General features: G+C 39.5%; 1 protein-coding gene across 8 annotated transcripts in view; it reads right to left on the bottom strand.

The window, feature by feature from the left end:
• Nucleotides 1–21470, bottom strand: part of RNF216 (ring finger protein 216) — a 171770-nt gene extending 150300 nt beyond the window's left edge. For 7 of the 8 annotated variants that reach the window (XM_027125701.1, XM_027125703.1, XM_027125699.1 and 4 more), the window contains exons 1-2: nt 21344–21470; nt 1798–1933 (exon numbers count right to left, since the gene is read on the bottom strand). In XM_027125701.1, coding sequence (XP_026981502.1) covers nt 1798–1864 — 67 coding nt within the window. In that variant the 5' untranslated portion in view covers nt 1865–1933; nt 21344–21470. Of the gene's footprint in view, nt 1–1797; nt 1934–21339 lie in introns of all 8 variants that reach the window. The other variant, XM_027125700.1, reaches the window with a different exon arrangement.
• Between the last annotated feature and the right edge of the window lie 648 nt (nt 21471–22118).

The raw sequence follows: 22118 nt of genomic DNA on the forward strand, positions 1-22118 counted from the left end.
GCTTGATCTCTCTCAGTTATTGAAAGAAACATGTTAAAAATCTCCCATTTTGATTGTAGATTTGTCCAACTCTCCTTTTAGTTCTGTCAATGTTTTCTTTGTATATTTTGATACCATATTACTACTCTATAGAGATTAGAATTGTTCTATGTTCCCAGACTCTATCTTTCCCAGAACTCTTTATCTGTGTTAACACTTCTGGCTGGATTGTCTACTTTATATAATAACATATAGACTTAACAGCTCTGTCTTGAGGGCTACTGTTTGCATAATATATCTTTTTTTTTATTCTTGTACTTTTAACCTTTCTTTATTTTATCTTAATTTTTAAGGCTATCTTCACTGAATATAAAATTTTAGGTGAATACTATTCAGCAATTAAAAGGGATTGAATTACTGATACATGCAACAACATGGATGAATCAAAAAAATTATGCTGTGCAGAAGAATTCAGGACAAAAAGTAAACACTGTATGATTCTATTTATATGAACCTGTATAGTGACAAAAAGCAAATCAGTGGTTTCCTTAGTTCAGGAGTGGGGTGAGGACTACCTGCAAAGGGGCATATAGGAATCTTTCTGGATATGTTCTACATCATGATGAGGTGGTGGTTATATGGGTATATTCATTTTTCAAAACTCACTGAACTATACACTTAAAATGTGTATAGTTCCTCATGACAAAATTCTTCACAACGGGTGCAAAATACACAAAACGTGTCCAACAGAAAAATATACCTCTAAAGCCAATAATTTCCCAGAATAAATTAGTTGTTCTTAAAGAGACTTTGTCGAAGTATATTTAAGACTCAGTTAAAAAAACAATCACAACATTTATTTGATATACATGTTCAGAAAATTTGGAAATGATCATACATACAAATTACAACTAGGATTTAAAACTTCCTAAATCACAATAAATTATGGTTATAATCACTACCAAGTTAGAATACACATTAATAAAATCCTAAAAAATTCAGTATTTCTTTTGTTTTCATAATTTGCATAGCTTAAACAAACTTGTTTTTCTCAATTTATCTGCATAAAAAATTTGCTCAATTTTAAATTATCTGAAAGCCCTATATATATAATTTACCTTCTGCTGAAAAAAAAAAGTCTTCATAAGCACAAAATATTATCAACGGGAAAACACACAAAAAATGGTAAAACTCTTTCCATGGAATTTATACTTATGATCTTTTCCTACTCATCAGCATAACGTTTTTCCTTTTAGTCTAGATGTAACTGTGAATTACGATCTGATAGGAAATTTCATATGCATTTAGGAATCTTAGAGAAATGTAGGCTCCCTTCCCTTTATGAATGAATGAATTTCCCCTAATTTTAAACTGTAAAGTCAAAGAATACACGTCCTAAAATTCCTTGTAAGGCTAAACCAGAATCTTCTGGCAAAAACTAAATTAAGTATTGTCTGAGGGACCAGAAGTGCTTTAGCAGCAGATTCAGTACTTTCAGAATGCACAGGCCTGGAGGTGCACTCCTCTGCAGTCACTGTTCCTTCAAAAACTGAGAACTACCACAGTTCCTATACTCCTACCTCTTAAGATCTAATCTACTTGTGATAGAAGGTTCTTAAACTTCATTCATGCCAGCAAGAATCACCATTTAACACAAAATTCTAGTCTGATGAGTCCATTTAAACCTGATGTCCTGAGATATAAAAATGAAACGTCTCTGGGTTTTACATGGTGCAGAACAGATTCATTTCGAAGACGATATAACTGTAACACTAAGGGAAAAAGCAATGATGAAAGAGAGAAAGTGAGAACACTTACCTCGTCCCCGGTGGCAGTGGAAGTTGTTCAAGTGAATTACCTCTTCATTGTTGTTTCCCTCTGCCATTTTCCAATGCAGACATACAGCTATGTGCTTGCTAATATCTGAACATGGTGACTACCTGTTCCAAAGAGTCTGAAAAAAAAAAAAAAAAAGAACATTAAGAATGAGGGAATATCAAAACTCTTCCCACATACCTGGTCAAGGTAGCATTCTAAGCTTATCGTGAAAACACCACTAAAAAGAAAAATAGGGGCTTCCCTGGTGGCACAGTGGTTAAAGAATCTGCCTGCCAATGCAGGGGACACAGCTTCAAGTCCTGGTCTGGGAAGATCCCACATGCCGTGGAGCAACTAAGCCCGTGCGCCACAACAACTGAGCCTACACTCTAGGGCCCGCGTGCCACAACTACTGAAGCCCGCGTGCCTAGAGGCCGTGCTCCACAACAAGAGAAGCCACTGCGATGAGAAGCCCATGTCCCACAACAAAGAGTAGCCCCCTGCTTGCCACAACTAGAGAAAACCCATGTGCAGCAATGAAGATCCAACGCAGCCAATAAATAAGTAAATAAAATAAATTTAAAAAAAAAAAAGAAAAAGAAAAATAAGGGGACATCCCTGGTGGCACACTGGTTAAGACTCCGCACTCCCAATGCAGGGGGCCCAGGTTTGATCCCTGGCCAGGGAACGAGATCCCACATGCATGCTGTGACTCAGTTTGTGTGCCACAACTAAGGAGCCCATGTGCCGCAACTAAAGAGCAGGCAAGCGGCAACTAAGGAGCCGGCGAGCTGCAACTAAGGAGCCCACCTGCTGCAACCAAGACCCAGCACAACAACAACAAAATAATAATAAATAAATAAATGAAAAATGAATAACTAAAAAGCTAACAGAACGGGACTTCCCTGGTGGCGCAGTAGTTATTAAGAATCCGCCTGCCAACGCAGGGGACATGGGTTCGAGCCCTGGTCTGGGAGGATCCCACATGCCGTGGAGCAACTAAGCCCGTGCACCACAACTACTGAGCCTGTGTTCTAGAGCCCACGAGCCACAGCTACTGAGCCCGCGTGCTGCAACCACCGAAACCCACACACCTAGAGCCTGTGCTTCTCAACAAGAGAAGCCACCACAATGAGAAGCACGCGCACTGCAACAAAGAGTAGCCCCTGCTCGCTGCAACTAGAGAAAGCCCATGCACAGCAATGAAGACCCCATGCAGTCAAAAAAATAAAATAAAAACGTGTTATCCATAGCAACTTATATAAAATAAATAAATGAATAAATAATTAAAAAAGCTAACAGAAGAGGAAAAATAGAAATTAAAAAAAACATTACTGGGGCTTTCCCTGGTGGTGCAGTGGTTGAGAGTCCGCCTGCCGATGCAGGGGACACGGGTTCGTGCCCCGGTCTGGGAAGATCCCACATGCCACAGAGCAGCTGGGCCCGTGAACCATGGCCGCTGAGCCTGCGCCTCCGGAGCCTGTGCTCCGCAACAGGAGAGGCCACAGCAGTAAGAGGCCCGCGTACCACAAAAAAAACCCCAAACAAACCATTACTGCAAAAGAACATACAAAAGAACATACAAAAGATCAGCAAAGGATCAAAGAACAGATGGAACGTATATTTTAAAAAAGTAAAATTAAACCGGAAAAGTTAAAATAAAATAAACAAAAAAAGGAACTAAAAAACATTTTTCAAAAAGTAAATTAAAAACTCAATTACCGCAACCTATGGAATGGGTGAAAATATCTGCAAATCATAACCCCTAATAAGGTGCTAAAATCCAGAATATATAAAGAACTCACAGAGATCAATGGCAAAAAACCCAAAATAATCCAATTTTTAAAAATGGGCAAAGGACCTAAATAGACATTTTCCCAAATAAGATATTCAAATGGCCAACAGGTATGTTAAAAGGTGCTCAACAGCACTAAACATCAGGGAAATGCAAATCAAAATCACCTCTGCCTGTCAGAATGGGTATCATTCATTCAAAAACTCATTGTTATGAACGATAACAATGCTAGCAGGATATGGAAAAAGGGGAACCTTTGTACACTGTTGGTGGGATTATAAGTGGGAACAGCCACTAAGGAAAGCAGTATGGAGGTTCCTCAAAAATTTTAAAATAGAACTACCGCATGATCCAGCAATTCCACTTCTGGGTATATATCTGAAGGAAACGAAATATCTCGATACTTTGAAGATATCTGCACTGCCATGTTCACTACAGCACTATTTATAATAGCCAAGACATGGAAGCAACCTAAGTGTCCACTGACAGATGAATGGGTAAAGAAAATGGAATACTATTCAACTACAAAAAAGAAGAAAACCCTGACATCTGAGACAACATGGATGGACCCTGAGAGCATTATACTAGGTGAAATAAGTCAGATAGAGAAAAACAAATTCTGTATGATCTCACTTACATGTGGAATCTAAAAACAAACAAGCAAACAAAAAAAACAAAACTATAAAAAAAGACTCACAGAAAAAGAGATCAGATTTGTGTTTACAAGAGGTGGGAGAATTGGATGAAGGTGATCAAAAGGTAAAACTTCCAGGTATAAGATAAACAAGTACTGGGGATGTAATGTACAGCATGGGGACTAAGGTTAACACTGTTGTCTGGTGCATCTGAAAGTTGCTAAGAAGGTAAACCCTAAAAGTTCTCATCATAGGGAGAAAAAACTTTTTTCTTTTGGTATCTATATGGATGGATGTTAACTAAACTTATCGTGGTAATCATTTCAGTGTACGTAAGTCAAGTCATTATGCTGTACAACTTTAAAAAATTCAACTGTATCAGAAATTATATTACATAAACAGACTACTACAATTAAAAAACAGATTATCAGAATGGATAAATGAAACCCAACTAAGTGTGTTTTACAAGATAAACAGTGTAAGTACAAGAAAACTGAAATATTTAAAGTAAAAGGATAGAAAGCAAACATCAAACGTTAACAACTCATCTAATAAGTCCTTAATTTCAGATACTGTAGTTCTTAATTATAAAATGTCCATCTGAGGAAATGCAGATGGCCAACAGGCACATGAAAAGATGTTCAACATCGCAAATCATCAGGGAAATACAAATCAAAACCACAAAGAGATATCAACACACATCTGTCAGAATGGCCATCATTAAAAAGAACACAAATAACAAATATTGGAGAGGATGGGGAGAAAAGGGAACCCTCGTACACTGTTGGTGGGAATATAAACTGGAGCAACCACTATGGAAAACAACATGGAGGTTTCTCAAAAAACTAAAAATAGAACTACCATATGACCTAGGAATTCCACTCTTGGGTATTTATCTGAAAAAAACAAAAACACTAATTCGAAAAGATACCTGCACCCCAATGTTCATCGCAGCATTATTTACAATTGCCAAGATACTGAAGCAACTTAAGTGTCCATCAAAAGATGAATGGATAAAAAAGATGTGGTATATTTATGCAGTGAAATACTACTCAGCCATAAAAAAAAGAACAAAGTTTTGCCATTTGCAGCAACACGAATGGACTTGGAGGGCATTATGCTAAGTGAAATAAGACAGAGAAAGACAAATACTGTAAAGTATTACTTATATGTGGAATCTAAAAAATACATCAAACTATTGAATGTAACAAAAAAGTAGGAGACTCACACATACAGAGAACAAAGCAGTGGTTACCAGTGGAGAGAGGAAAGGGGGAAGGGGCAATAATATAGGGGTAGGGGGAAATAAAGGTACAAAATATTAGGTATAAAATAAGCTACAAGGATATACTGATTGTACAACACGGGGAATATAGTCAATATTTTATAATAACTATAAATAGAATATAACCGTTTAAAATTGTAAATCACTGTATTTGTACACCTATAATTTATATAATATTGTACAGCAACTATATGTCAATAAAAAGTCCATCTGATTTTTAAAAATAAATTCTAGTTCTCTGTTGAAATTCTCTTTTTAACTACTTTATCCCCCTGCTCTTTACAAAACCCATAAAAAACTGCATGAGTGCACTAGTATCTGACAAAATGGATATTACAAGTATTATTACAAACAAGTAGGGAGATTTCATCCAGATAAGGTCAACTCACAGAAGATATAACGTTAAACCTGTATGAACTTAATAACACAGTTTCAAAATATATATGGCTTAAATTGACAGACCTTAAAGAAATAAGACAAATCCACACCTACAGCTGGACAGAAGACTTGAACAGCACTATCAAACAGCTGACTTTACTGACATTTATAGATCACTCCACCTAACTACTGCAGAATACACATTCTTTTCAGAAGCACCAGGAACATTTACAGAACAGACTACATGCTGAGCCATAAAGCTAGCCTCAACAAATGTGCTGGGTTTGAAATCATACAGCATGTGTTGTATGACAACAGTCAGTAAAAGAAAAATTGGAAATTACTACGTATTAGAAATTAAGTAACCTAAACAACCCATGGGTTAAAAAAATTACATTGAAAATTAGAAACTATTTTGACTGAACTGAAAGGTAATGAAAACAAAACACATCAAAATTTGTGGGATGGAATTAAAGCAGTGCTGAGAGGATAATTTACAGGTCCAAATGCATACTTTAGAGAAGAAAAAACAACCCAAAAATCATTGATTTAAGCTTTGATCTCAAGAAGTTAGAAAAAGGGCAGTAAATTAAACCCAGAAAAAGTACACAGAAAAAACTTATAAGAGCAGAAACTGAAACAGATTATAAATATAAAACTGAGAAAAATCAAAGCAAAAAGGTTTCTCTAAAAAGATAAATAACATACAAAAAAATCTAAAAAGATTAAATAAGATTGATAAACCTTTATTAAGAATGATTAAGAAAAAAAGGGAAAAAACACAAATTACCACCATCTGGAATGTTAAAGAAGACATCACTACAGATTCCACAATATAAAAAAATACCATAAATAACTTTATACCACTTAATTTGAAATTTTAACTGAAATAAACTCCTTGAGACACAATTTACCACAATTGAACAAAAAAATTAAATTTCAACAGATCTCTATCAAATAAAGAAACTGAATAAGTAATTAATAACCTTCCCACAAAGTATACAGCAAGCCCAGTAAAGTTTCCTAAACATTTGAAGAAGAAATGTAACTAGTATTACAAAAACTCAAGAGAACAGAAAAAGAGCAAACATTATTTCTGAAATCATTTTACGAGGCTAGCACAATTTTGATAACTGAACGGTGATGAGAACATTACTAGAAAGACTAGAATCTCTCATGAACACAAATGAAAAATCCTAACCAAAGCAATGCAACGTTCATTACTAGAGTAAAAGAAAACTACATAGTCACTGCAGTTGAAAAAAAAAAGTGTTCAAAATTAACACCTATTCATGACTAAAATCTCTCAGCAAATTGGTACTGGAAGTGAATTTCCTTCATCTAATTAAAGCCGTTTCAAAAACACTAGAGCAATCCTCACACGGAAGAGTGAAACACTGAAAAGCTTTCTCTCTGAAACTGAGTTTTTACCATTTTTTGGTCAACACTGTATTGGAGGTTGTAGCAAGCAGAGTCAGGCAATAAAAAATAAAATATCAGGTTGAAAGGAAGAAATAAAAGTGGCATTATTTGCAGATAAGATTGTGGTACTGATGCAAAGATAGAAAAATAGAACAGAGGGCTCAGAAACACAGCCACATACACCTGGTCACCCACATAAAAACAAAGGTGTTAGTGAAATGCAGTGGGAAGAATGGCCTTTTCAATAAACATTGCTGGGCCACGTGGATATCTATATGGGAAGAAAATGAGCCTTGATACATTCCTTATACCACCCATCAACATCAATTCCAGATAGATTACATGAAAGAGAAAACAAAGATACTAGAATATTATAAGAGAACAAAATTATGTATATCTGTATGTGTAACTGTACACAGAGATACCACTGGAATAAGTGAATGAATGAAAAACAAAATCTCTAGATACAAGGCCAACATACAAAAAATGAACTAGTATGAAACAATTAGACAAAAAGACATTTTAAAAGAGTAGCATCAAAAACAATCAAATAACAGGGATGAACACATGAAAAATGTGTAAGACCTCTACACAGAAAACTGTAAAACATCACTGAGAGAAATTAAAGAGTAGATAAATGGAGAGACATACCACATTTGTGGGTTGGAAGACTCAAGTTTGTAAAGATGTCAATTCTCCCCAAATTGGTCTACAAGTTTAAGACAGCCTTAGATTTAAAAAATGGATATGTACTAGATGATTCTAAAACTTACAGGAAAATGTAAAGAACCAAGAATAAGTAAAGCATTCATAAACAAAAACAAAACATGGAGAATTTATACTACTGGATATTTAGTCTTATTATTATAAAGCTACAATAATTAAGACAATGTGGTATTGGCAAAAGAAGAGAAAAATAGACCAATGGAACAGAGTCCACAAACAGATTCATTCACATATGGACGACTGATTTATGACAAAAGCAGCACTGCAGAGCAGTGGATAAACATGATTTTTAAAACTATGTGACACTGTACTGGAAAACTATATTTTGGGAGCATAGGAAAGATCAAAGAACTAGACCTCTTCTTCATGCCTTAGATGAAAACAATTTCAGGTGAACTTTTGATTTAAATGGTAAGGTAAAATAATAAAGTTTCTGGAAGATAACATAAGAAAATACCTGCACAAATCGGAGCTGGAAAATATATCTTAAACAGGAAATAAAAAGGGCTGTCCACCAAAGAAAAGACTGAAATATTGTACATTAAGATAAAATACTTCTGTTCACCAAAGAAATTATTAAGAGTGAAAAGGCAAGCCACTGGGAAAAGAAATTTGCAATACATATAACAAAGGTTCCTATCCAGAAAATATAAAGAACTCCTACATGTTAACTGAAAATAGAAAAAAAAAAGGAAAAGAAGAATCAGACAACTTGAAAAATGGGGGCTTCCCTGGTGATGCAGTGGTTAGGAATCTGCCTGCCAGTGCGAAAGACACGGGTTCAAGCCCTGGTCCGGGAGGATGCCACATGCCACGGAGCAACTAGTCTCATTCACCACAACTAATGAGCCTGCACTCTAGAGCCTGTGAGCCACAACTACTGAAGCCCGTGCGCCTAGAGCCCGTGCTCCGCAACAAGAGAAGCCACCGCAATGAGAAGCCTGCGCACAATGAAGAGTAGCTCCCACTCGCTGCAACTAGAGAAAGCCCGAGCGCAGCAGTGAAGACCCAAAGCAGCCAAATATAAATAAACAAATAAATAAATTCTGGGAAGATGGCAGTAATGGTGGCACCATAGCTTTTAAACCTACCCAAATTTTCAAATAAAAACAGAAAAAAATTCCCTGGTTACAAAAATTCCAGTTTACACAAAAACAAGACAAAACAAAGGAGTCTCCACAGACTCCAAACTGCAAGCACATGAGGACAAACCACCAAGAGCCACACAATTTCTGAAGCATCATTGGTGCCTCAGAAAGCACAGGGTACCATTCAAACCTGAGAACAGTATCAATATATAACCCCAAATAAGCGACAGGAATTCACTGGAAAGCACACAGGCCAATCTGAAAAAGGAGCTAATACTACGAAGCGGTTTTGCTCAATTCAATTGTGTGTAAGTGCAAGGAGGCCCTGACCCTGTAAGATCTGAAAAAGATATAGCAGTCTAGGATCCATGAAGTTTTGAAACTCATCAACCAGGGCTTCCTGACAGGACACAGCCCTATGAGAAGAAAATGCTGGGAACAGTTAAACTGAGTAAGATAGAGACAAAGGAAAGAGAAGTTAGGTCCAGATAAAAATAGAAAACAGAATCAAGAAGTCTCAAAAAGCAAGCTGCCATATTTTGAACATTGTATGAAGAGGAGCTCTGTGAAGTTAGAAAAAGTTATCCTAAACTACATCTCCTTCTAAAAGTCCAAGAAAGCATCCATTAACAGAGGAATGGATAAAGAAGACGTGATACATACATACAAGGGACTATTACTCAGCCATAAAAAAGAACAAAATAATGCCATTTGCAGCAACATGGATGGACCCAGAGACTGTCCTACTGTCAGACAGAGAAAGACAAATACCATATGATATTGCTTATATGTGGAATCTAAAAAAGGGTACAAATGAACTTATCTACAAAGCAGAAACAGAACTGCAGATGTAGAAAACAGACCTATGGTTACCAGGGTGCAAGGGGGGTGAGGAGGGATAAATTGGAAGACAGGGATTGACATATACACACTACTACATATAAAATAGGTAACTAATGAAGACCTACTGTATAGCACAGGGAACTCTACTCAATACTCTATAATGGCCTATACGGGAAAAGAGTCTAAAAGAGTGGATATATGTATATGTATAACTGAATCACTATGCTGTACACCTGAAACTAACACAACATTGTAAATCAACTATACTCCAATAAAATTTTTTTTAAAAATCCAAAAAAGCTAATTTCACTAAAAATTAACAAAGAAAAGAACTGATGTCAAATCTCATATAAAGGTGTAAGAAAAACAAGAAGCAAAACATCCCTATAAACAATAACATGCCAGAAAGATGTAACAACCTAAGGGTCACTAAGAAAATAATATAAGACATAAAATAACAACATAAATCAGAACTAGAAAAACTCAGAAATGAAGTGACATATCTCAGGAAAGAAACAGAAATTAAATAAAGTGTTTTAGGAATGCAAAGTGAATTAGAAGAAACACAAGTGTTAATAAACACAACACATACTGCTTTAGGAGAACTGAAAGGTGAAAGGAAAATTTTAAATAGAAAAAAGGAGATAAAGGAGCTCTTGAATAAACTGAAAGGGAAGAAAACACAAAAAACTGTAACTGAAAAAAAAAAACTTTCCTAAAGTAAAAATATTAAAGCAACATTTCAAAAGAGCACAGTACATACCTAAGGAAAGCAACCCAGAATGACAACCATCAAGACACATTCTAGTAAAATTACTGGACTTTAAAGAAAGAAAAAAATCCTTTAGCATCTGGGCTTGAGAATTATAACAGAAAAAATTAAGATTATTAACAGATTTTTACAGTGATGCTTTAAGACACTCGTAAACAGATTAAGATACTTTAGAAAAAAACGTGAGCCATAGATTTTATATCCAGCAAAACTAATTTTAAGAAAAAAGTGCACAAACTTAACAATGTACAAGAACTTCCTACAAGATTTTCCTGAGGAAACAACAGAAAAGCAAGCTTCAGGCAACCAAAATGACTAGAGAGACACTGACACAAAGACTAGTGGTAAACATGAAATACATAATTACTTACAGTACTAAGATTAAATTATAACTAAGATTGAATGATACAGTACAATTATAAAAATTATGGGGAAGGGAAGCATATGAAAGATTTTAAAGTTGTTTACAGTAATCATGCTAGTGGTGACATTCTGAGACTTTCATTTTGACACTTTTGGCTGTGTTAAAACAAAGTTGCATATTCTAATTCTATCAATCCCTGTGTCCTTGAGAATCAAGATTCTTAGTGTGGTAAAAAGGAATTATAATATAGAAGCAATAAAGTAAGTTAAGTAAAACCACTGTAGTCCTAAATTTCAATTATAAATATTAGTATAAACTCGTAAAATATTTTACTTCCATCCAAAAAAAAAAAAGTTTTCAAACAAGACCTGCTTGTAGCAATGAACATCCATGGTGCCCAGATTATTTGAAATACTATTTCTCATCGAAAGAGATGAAGGCTTTTGGGACAAATTACTAATTCCAAGTCTGGGGCAGGAATCATACAAAATGAACATGGAACATCTTGTCATATCCCATATCAAGGAAGCTATCAAAGACTACTTATCAAAGACTGAATCCTGTCAGAATAAATTCCTGAAGAGGCTTCCACTGGCCAAAGATGGAACATTTTGAACTTCAGTAAAGATAATAATTGATATGGTACAAACATCTTAGAAAAATGTATAAATGAAAGTGTTCATAATTTTTTTAAAGTCATTTTCAGAAGATGATAGTCAACCAATACATTATCTTTAAACCTAGTAAAACAAAGGCAAAGAATCAGGCATTTTCTTGCCTTTTCTATATAAACTATATCACTGGATAACCAAACAGTAGATGAGGAAATCATTTCTTTATAAAATTACTGTAGTATTAATTTAAAAATTCAATGAAAATATCACCATTTTGCAATCCTCAGTAATTTACTGGGCCTTGGAATTCCCTGGCGTTCCAGTGGTTAGGAGTTGGCACTTTCATTCTGGTGGCCCAGGTTCAATCCCTGGTCAGGGAACTAAGATCCCCCAAGTGGGAAAAAAAAAATAAAAAATTACTGGACCTAGACATTGAATATCATTGACTCTAACATCATAGAGACAATAAGACATAACTGCCTTCTGAGGAAAGAACACTATCTACTGTCTTGACAGAAACAATCAGATCTGTACACAGCCTAATTTTTGGAATAGAAGCTATCTGAAAAACAAAATTTTTGAATTACACCATTAAGTATGCCATCTAGATCAGGTATTCTCAATGGGGGCAATTTTGCAAGGGGGTAAAAATATCTTATATATTACAATGGTTTGTCATCCTCCCAAATTCAATCCCACCCAACAAAATCTTACTCCTTAGTATTTAATGGGGGAGAATCAGGAAAAAATGTCTAAAATGGCTCTACAGGGAGGAATGATTTTTTTTTTTTAAGCCTGACAAACACCTATCTAGGTGCTGGGAAACTAACAGGTCAAATGATTCAGGTTCAACAACAGATAAATTATAAGGAAAAATGAAAGGAATGGAAGAGAAACCCTAGATTTAAAAGATATAGGGATGCACTCAGGTGAAAAAACCATAAATACAAGAAAATGATCAGACTAATGGTTAATTTCAGGGGGAAGGAATGAATTATGCTCAGGACAGCATGCATAGAGGAGGCTTGGGGATGATCTACTTCTTGACCTAAGTAGTACATACAAACACCTTATAATAATTCATTAAGCCATACATGTTTTATATATTGTTTTATTTGTAAAGGGCAAAAAACTCCCATGAGATATTGCATACCCATAAGGATTGCTAGAAGCCTGAAAATTGATGACCAAGTGTTGCTGAGGATTTGGAGCAATGGGGACTTTCATGTACTATTGGTAGGAGAGAAAACTGGTACCACAACTGTGCAAAAAAGAATCCTTGAGGGCTTCCCTGGTGGCACAGTGGTTGGGAGTCCGCCTGCCAATGTGGGGGGCGCGGGTTTGTGCCCCGGTCCGGGAGGGTCCCGCGTGCCGCGGAGCGGATGGGCCCGTGAGCCGTGGCCGCTGGGCCTGTGCGTCCAGAGCCTGTGCTCTGTGACGGGGGAGGCCGCGGCAGTGGGAGGCCCACATACCACACACACACAAAAAAAAGAATCCTTGATACTTTATCAATTATAGTGGAAAATATAAATCCTGGAAGACTCAACAATCCACTGTAAAATCTGTACTACAGAAATGTACACTTATACGCACCAAGTCTATGCACAAGAATGTTCACAGCAGCACTATTCCTAACAGCCAAACACTGAAAAGGACTCATATCAATGATGGAATGGACAAATACACTGAGGTATGCTCATACAATTGAAACATACACAGCATCAAGAATCAAGCCATTGTAGTCACACACAAAATGAATGGATCTTAAAACATAATGGTTGAGTGAAGGAATTCAGACATAAAAGAAAATATACTGAATGCCTCCATTTGGATAAAGTTTAGGCATAGGCCTAAACTTAGCTGTTTGGGGTGAAATTTCTTTGTGTGTGTGTTGTATTTAACAATGGAAAACTTAGAGGGAAAAAAGTCACCCTAAGGGAAAAAGAGAGCGGTTGCCTCTGTGAAACAGTATTTGGGGGTCAAGAGAATTATTGCTTTTATTTCTTTCTGTAGTTTGATTTTTGAACCATTTTCTTGCTTTACTCTGACGGACATCACAAGAATGAAAATCAGTAAGTAAGAACCAATGGGGGACAATTATAACTGCTACAGTGGCTTTTTAGTTCCAAGATCCTATCTGTAACCTACCCACTCAAGGTTTTTCTTCCTCTCTAAGAAAATCTCAATTTTCTTTGCCTTCCTGGGAGAAATCATGTACTTCAGAGGAGGTGGGCCCCAGACCCTGGCTTATTATATGATGTCTATAGATAGTCAAATAATGTCATCATTTTCCCAACTTAAGATACTATAAAATTTTATATCAAGACTATGTTTAAGTATTACAACAGAACTTTCTGGTATCTATAACTGAACATAGGTATCTCAATGTTTAAAAATTATAAACCCAAGCATAAGTTTAAGTATCTCACTGGAAAAAGCTCTGGTATCAAATTTCAACTGCACCTATTCAAGTACTTTTCTTTCAAATACAATTTTTTAAAAAAATATTTATTTATTTAATTGGCTGTGCCGGGTCTTAGTTGCGGCAGGCAGGATCTAGTTCCCTGACCAGGGATCGAACCTGGGCCCCCTGCCATGGGAGCACGGAGACTTAGCCACTGGACCACCAGGGAAGTCCCATTAAATACAATTTTTAAAAAGCATTTTGGGACTTCCCTGGTGGTGCAGTGGTTAAGAACCCACCTGCCAATGCAGGGGACACGGGTTCAAGCCCTGGTCCGGGAAGATCCCACATGCCGTGGAGCAACCAAGCCCGTGCACCACAACTACTGAGCCTGTGCTCTAGAGGCCGCGAGCCACAACTACTGAGCCCACATGCCCCGACTACTGAAGCCTGGGCGCCTAGAGCCTGTGCTCTGCAACAAGAGAAGCCCCTTCTCTCCACAACTAGAGAAAGCCCACGCGTAGCAACGAAGACCCAATGAATGCAACCAAAATTTAATTAATTAAATTTAAAAATGCATTTTGAACACTTAATTCCAATAACCCAGCTTATTTCTTCTTTTACCATAACTAGGTTCCTTCAATTTTACACTGGAAATCAAAGGAAAATGTGATTTATTTTATACCTAATTTAGTTAGACTGTCAAGCTTGTAGTTAAGCAGATTACTAGTGATGCTTTAAAAGCAAGATTCCTCATGAATGGCAAGTACAGTGGCCCCAAGCTGCAGTGAGAAAAGAAGTCTGATGATGAAATTTCTACTCCTGACTAGCTTCTCTGTAAAGGTCATTTAACTCCCTGACATTCAGTCCTCTCATCTGGGCTCAGAGCAGATGGCCTAAGTATGAACCATGGTTTCACCAATTAGTGAATCAGTGACTATGCATAAACTGCTTAATCTCTTGGGCCTAATTCCTTTATTTGTAAAATGACAATACAGTTGTTTTAAAATTAATTGAGTTAAACATATATAAAGTGTTTAGCATAATGACTAGCAAATAGCAAGTGTCACATTATGACATTATTACCTGTGAAATGGAAACAGCAGATGCACAGTGTTTACTACTACTACTACTATGTTGATAATACAACCAAACGGGGGGAGAGGGGTGGAGATAGAACTTTATTCTCCTCTTCCAAGCTACTTTTCACTAGTATTACAACTATTCACAGTAAAACTTTTATTTCCTTCTATGAGAAACTTCGTTTTCCCTTTGGAAGTAGCAAGAAGCTATGTATGTCTTTTCGCTTATTGATCAGACACCAAAGTGGAGTTCAGAAATAGGAAATGCCACCCAAAAAAGAATATTTCAGTTGTCACCTCTTGCTTTTAATTATACAAATAATCATTTACACATTTATGATTATACTCTATAGTCAAATATACCAATTAATGCCTCCAAATTAGAACTTAAAATTAGGATATATTTCATCACTTCATTACTTGGTGGAGAATCTTATGTAGTAATATTGTAAGAATTTAAGAAAATTGGATGACAATTCTTCTATCTTCTCTTCCACCGCCCACAACTGTCCTAATGATCTTTTTTTTTATCCCCTTCACTTCGTTGTATGAATGAATCAACACATGATGAGAAGTTCGCATTTTGTTTTCTCCATATGCCCTTGACTACGTCTTATTCATAGCTGTACTTCCAGAGTCTCACAGTTGCTGAATGAATGAGTGGCTCCAAAAACATACTCTTCTGCCAGAGACTGAGCTCTTCATCATAGCCATATACAATCAGAGTCAAGTAACATGGCTTACAGGACAACAATCAGTTTATCATGATTTTCTTCAGTTATAAAGTATTACACCATTATAGAAAATTTGGAGAACAAAGGAAGTCGGGAAAAGATGGGAATCACCCATGGTTCTCTCACACAATTTTATGATTTCCAAAACTGCATCTTTGCTTCCTTGGGACCAGGGTCCTTGGGTCTGTCTCTAACAAATCATTTTCTTCTCAATTCTTCTATTCATGTCACTTCTCCACTTTTCCTTCCAGATGCTCCTAATATAACACTGTATGGTCCTGGGGTTTTGTGGTGTTCCTGTTTTCCAGAGTAATCTCCAAAAATATGCCCATCACTTCTGCAACACTGATTTTGGGGTAATAAAGGATGTTTCAAATTTAGTGGGTTAACTCTTTGAATGTTCTAGGGAAAGGTGGGCAAAGAAGAGCCAGGCACAGGCTGAGAGAAGCTGACATGCCCATGTCATATCAGCACCCACAAAACCTCTTCCTAGCATATTTTTTTAAGTGTCTATAAATGATTATTGCTTTTAACTCAAATACTAGTTTCTCATCTTAACATTTAGGTAGCCATTCTTTGTAATCCTGTACTAATATGTAATCGATATTAAATTAACACAGAAAAGTTAATAACGGTTATTTCTAAGTAATAGGTTTACATTTGCTTCCTTATATTTTTATATACTAAATTGGTATTATTTACATTAACATTTAAAATTAAAATACATTACAAGAGTTTGGCAAATGTTTATTGCAGGCTCACCACCTGGTATAAAGAATTTGTGTTATGCATCATGGGGAACACAAAGAAAATCCAACATGGATCTTGCTTCAAAGAACTTCCATCAGTGAGAGAAAATATGCACACAATTAAGTATACTACAAAGTATAAACCCATTAGTGCAATACAGAGACTATTCCAGTTGAAAGAGGGCAGGCAGTCAGAGTAGGCTTAGTGGAGACAGCAATATTTAAGCTAAACTTAATGCTCTGCCAGTTCCAGGCTTAGTTTTAAGAGAACAGCACTTCCATCTAGGGCTCTTGAAACCCATAGTCACCATGTAAGAAGTCTGACTACCCTGATGGAGAGACCACATGGAAAGCCCTGACACTACATGAAGAGGGAAAGGGCAGCTGAACCCAGTCTTCCAGCAGTCTCAGACAAGGCGTATGAATAAAGAAGCCATTTTGGAAGTATATCCTCCAGTCCCAGCCACCTTGGCTGACAGCATGTGTGTGGGGGGGAAAAAGGCTCAGGTGAGTCCTTCCCAATTTCTTCATTCAAAAAACTGCCAACAAATAAAACCGTTATACTAAGTCACCAGGCTTGGAGGTGGTTTGCTAACAGGTAAGTGAAGCAGAGCTCTAAGTTTATTTTCTAATCAATGGGAAGCAATGCAGAGAGCTGTGCTTTAGGAAAATCAACCTAGCTGCAGTGTGTAATCTAGTGGCAGGAAACCCGGGAAGCAAGAGCCAGTGAAGTCTGAACTAAAGGTAACAGTAAGCAGAGGGAGGAAAAGATACAAGATACTGACCACAGAGGTTAGATTCAATGGGATTTTTGTATGTAATTGGCCATGAAGGGCACGAGGAAACAAGGAGTCAAAGTTGACCTCGATGTTGAGATCAGGTGACTGGAGGATGGTGATAATATTAAGAAAGAACAAGGAAGCTGATGAGTTCAGAATAAGAAAATGCAATGCATATTAATTTCAATACATAAACAAAATGAAAAAACTACAGTAAAATAGCATCCATAATTACAGATAATATGCAAACAATTAGTCTGGAGTTTAAGCAGTTTAAAAGAGCTCTAAAAATCCTGTTATCAGTATCTTTCTACAATACAAAAGGTTTTAAACCAAAAATTATTCAAAAATTTCGGTGGGGAAGCTACAGAGTTCAATATATAACATTGAGATTTTTCATCAACTGTCAACTGAAAATTGGTTCAGAAACTGGGATGTGGAGGGCTTCCCTGGTGGCGCAGTGGTTGAGAGTCCGCCTGCCGATGCAGGGCACACGGGTTCGTGCCCCGGTCTGGGAAGATCCCACATGCCGCGGAGCGGCTGGGCCCGTGAGCCATGGCCGCTGAGCCTGCGCATCCGGAGCCTGTGCTCCGCAATGGGACAGTCCACAACAGTGAGAGGCCTGCATACCGCAAAAAAAAAAAAAAAAAGAAAAAAAGAAACTGGGATGTAGAAACAACCTAAGTGCCCATCGACAGATAAATGGATAAAGGAGATGTGGCACATATATACAATGGAATATTACTTAGCCATAAAAAGAAACGAAACTGAGTTATTTGTAGTGAGGTGGATGGATCTAGAGTCTGTCATACAGAGTGAAGTAAGTCAAAAAGAGAAGAACAAATACCATATGCTAACACATATATATGGAATCTCAAAAAAAAAAAAAGGTTCTGATGAACCTAGTGACAGGACAGGAATAAAGACACAGACATAGAGAATGGACTTGAGGACACGGGGAGGGGGAAGGGTAAGCTGGGACAAAGTGAGAGAGTGTCATGGACATATATACACTACCAAACATAAAACAGCTAGCTAGTGGGAAGCAGCTGCATCGCATGGGGAGATCAGCTCAGCACTTTGTGACCACCTAGGGGGTGGGACAGGGAGGGTGGGAGGGAGACGCAAGAGGGAGGAGATATGGGGATATATGTATACATATAGCTGATTCACTTTGTTATACAGCAGAAACTAATACAACATTGTAAAGCAATTACACTCTAATAAAGATGTTAAAAAAAAAAGAAAAGAAAAAGAAACTGGGATGGATAGGCAAGCATATACTCATCCACAAAGGGGAAGGGGAGAAATCAATGTTTTCAATTATATTATTACAGTTGAATCCTCTGTGAACTCGTGATATCCCGTCCCTTCTATCCCAATACTGTCTACAGGTTACACCCTATGATAAATTTTCATATAGCATTAAGTTTTTGTTTTTTAAAAAAACCCCACAGATCTCATCATGGTAGAACCAAAATCCTTACCATGGCCTGTGAAACACTGCCTCATATGGCCCTTGCTGACTAGCCCCACCTCATACCTCTTCCCCTATTCACCAATCTGCAGGCACCAAGGCTCAGGTCCTTGAACATTCCATGCTTCTGCCTTCCACTTCAGGCTCTTCTCTCTGGCTGGGTTACTCTTCTTCACTGCCTCTCTTTGACCAAATTAACTGTATTCATCCTTCAGTTCCTCATCTTAAATGTCACCTCCTCAGAGAAAAACCTTTCTGGACTAACCCCAGTGTTTGTTCACACACCTCTCACTCCTTCAAAATACTCACCACAATGATAATCTACAATTTAGGAAGCTATGATTAATATCTATCTCCTCTGCTAAAAAACGTTCATTCCTGGGCCTCCCTGGTGGCACAGCGGTTGGGAGTCCGCCTGCTGACGCAGGGAACGTGGGTTCGTGCCCCGGTCCAGGAGGATCCCACATGCTGCGGAGTGGCTGGGCCCGTGGGCCTGTGCTCCGCAATGGGAGAGGCCACAGCCTCAGGACATAGGACACAGCCTGGCAAAAGTAAATATTCCAGAAGAACTTCTTGAACAAACAAGTTCACAGGTATAGCAGGATAATTAGGAGCATGAACTCTGGAGCCAAACTGGGTTCAAGTACCAGCTCTGACCCTTACAAGCTTTGCAACCAGGTAAGCTATTTTTCAGCATCTCCCTTTCTTCCTCTTTAAAATAAGAATAATGACAAAACCCACAGCACTGAGGCGTCAAAGAGTTAATATATGGAAAATCCTTAGAACGGTATCTGGCTAAAGACAGATGTCTGTAAAGATCTTAACTATAGCCTAAAATTTAGTGAACCCTCATTAAACAGGAGCTATCAGAATTAGTAAACACAGGCTCTCTCATCTATCCTGTTTCATAAACTTTCAGTCTCCCAGACTCACATCTCAACTTCCTTTATTAGACTTCTCCAAAGAGGCTGCGAGACTTCTCTTTTATTAGCTACTGCCTGTCTTCAGAAGAAAAATCTAAAGCCTCTATTTAAGTTTACGGGGAGGTCCAAAATCTGGCCCCAGGCTCTCCAAATATTTCCTTAAATTCAACCACTCCCTACCCCCAGCCGCAATAAATTACTTCTACAAAACACCAACGAAGCAAGGCCATTTCTTAAAGGTCTTCCAGTAGACCAGCATACTAAAGTCTGCCCAGCCCTCTCTCAGCAGGGTAAGTCATCTTCTCTTTGCATCAAAAAGTCTAGGACAGGGACTTCCCTGGTGGCGCAGTGGTTAAGAATCCACCTGCCAATGCAGGGGACACGGGTTCGAGCCCTGGTCCGGGAAGATCCCACGTGCTGCGGAGCAACTAAGCCCGTGCACCACAACTACTGAGCCTGTGCTCTGGAGCCTGCGAGCCACAACTACTGAGCCCGCGCACCTGGAGCCCATGCTCCGCAACAAGAGAAGCCACCGCAATGAGAAGCCCGCGTACCGCAACAAAGAGTAGCCCCCCCCCGCCGCGACTAAAGAAAGCCCCTGCGCAGCCAAAACAAAACAAATAAATAAAAATAAAAAAGCCTGAGACAACCCTACCCAGACGCTTATCACGACACATCCGAGTTCTTTACAGAGCCCTCGGCTCGCTGATGTCGGAACCCTGCCCAGCGGACATCACCGGGACCTTGCAGGCACTCAGTGAACTTGGTCACGGGACTGAAGCGGCCCGAAGTTTTCGACAATCGTCCCACACGGTATTCGGGCCACATCTCACGCGGGAAGATCGGCCTCGTTCGCCGCTCGGCGCTCCGGGCACATTTGTCGGGTTCGCGTTCCCCGCGCTGCCCAGGGTTCTGACACACTCGGGGAGGCCTCACGAGGGCTGGGCAGCAGTGGCCGCTTTTTCGGGAAGACGCCCCTCCAGAGCCGAGTCGGGAGGGTTTGGGACCGCGGCCCGTCAGCCCCCCGCCACCCCTCGCCCGGGCCAGGGCGTCGGAGATCAAAGTCACGGCATGTTGCCCCCCCGCGCGCCCCCGGCCGCGTTCGGCTCCACGGCCACTGCCTCCCGTGAGGCGCCGCCGAGGAAACTCGGTCTTTCGGATTTACCGGCCCGCGAAACTTCCCGAAGTGGCGGGAGCGGAGGAGGGTCCGCCGGCCGCCGGCGCCTCTATCGCTCCCTCTCGGCCGCTAGCCCCGCTGCTCCAGACGCTCGGCGCTAGGCGGCGCCCCGCGCGGCGCCGGGTTCGCTCGCGTCGGGGCCGCGGCTGAGCCCGGCCAGCGCCCCCCGCCGCCCCTCACAAACGAGCCCCCGCCCCCACCCTCACCCCCGGGCTCAATGGAGGCGCCGGGCGGAGACGCCACTAGCCTCACAGAGCCTCCCGAATAGCTGGCGCGCCCCGCGGCCGACACTTACTCACCACTCAACTCGCCGGCTCTCGAGGCAGGCTCGGCGGCTTCTGTCGCCGCAGCTTCTAGTCCGCAGGAGCACCACGACAGCTTCGTGGCCGCAGCCGAGGCCGCCGCTGCGCTCCTTCCGGCCCTGCCGCGGCGTCACCTCGCGCCTGCGCACAGCGCCCCCTCCCGACTAATGACAGGAAGAACCATAGAGGCACGCCGGGTGATAGGGAGGAGGGGTCTGGGGAGTAACACCATAGAGAGGGACGCCTGTCCGCTCCTCCATCCCGGCTCACGGCCCGCTGAGTCTTGACTCCCCCACTAGGCGGGAGGACGAAAGGAACTGAGAGCCCCTCAACCTCGTGAGGAGGTCTAGCTGTCTCCCTGGAGTTTTCAACTCCAGGGCGTGAAGCGTGAAGCGGGCAGCCGTGGAAATCTCCTGGATATGCATTTATTTGCATCCGTTGCCGTTGGCAAGTCATTCATGCAACACATTTCGGAGGGCTTCCTGTATGCTAGGCACTGGTCTAGGAATTGGAGCCAAAACGGTATAGACTGTCCCTGTTCTCATGAAGCTTATGTTTTATTGGGAAGTCAATAACTCGTGAACTAATTAACTAACCAACTAAAATACTGGCCTAGACGGGAAGCGTTCTGGAAACACACACACACACACACACACACACACACACACACGAAAAATAAAACAGAGAAAGGGATAGAGTGATGGGGATAATAGTGTGGTCTAAATGAAGTGAGGGAGTGAGCCGTGGTTACCACCCGGAGGAAGAGCACTTC

This window comes from Aethalodelphis obliquidens, unplaced genomic scaffold (assembly GCF_003676395.1).
Source record: "Aethalodelphis obliquidens isolate GAN/ISIS:26980383/991018 unplaced genomic scaffold, ASM367639v1 scaffold30, whole genome shotgun sequence".
In the NCBI taxonomy this organism is placed as follows: domain Eukaryota; kingdom Metazoa; phylum Chordata; class Mammalia; order Artiodactyla; family Delphinidae; genus Aethalodelphis; species Aethalodelphis obliquidens.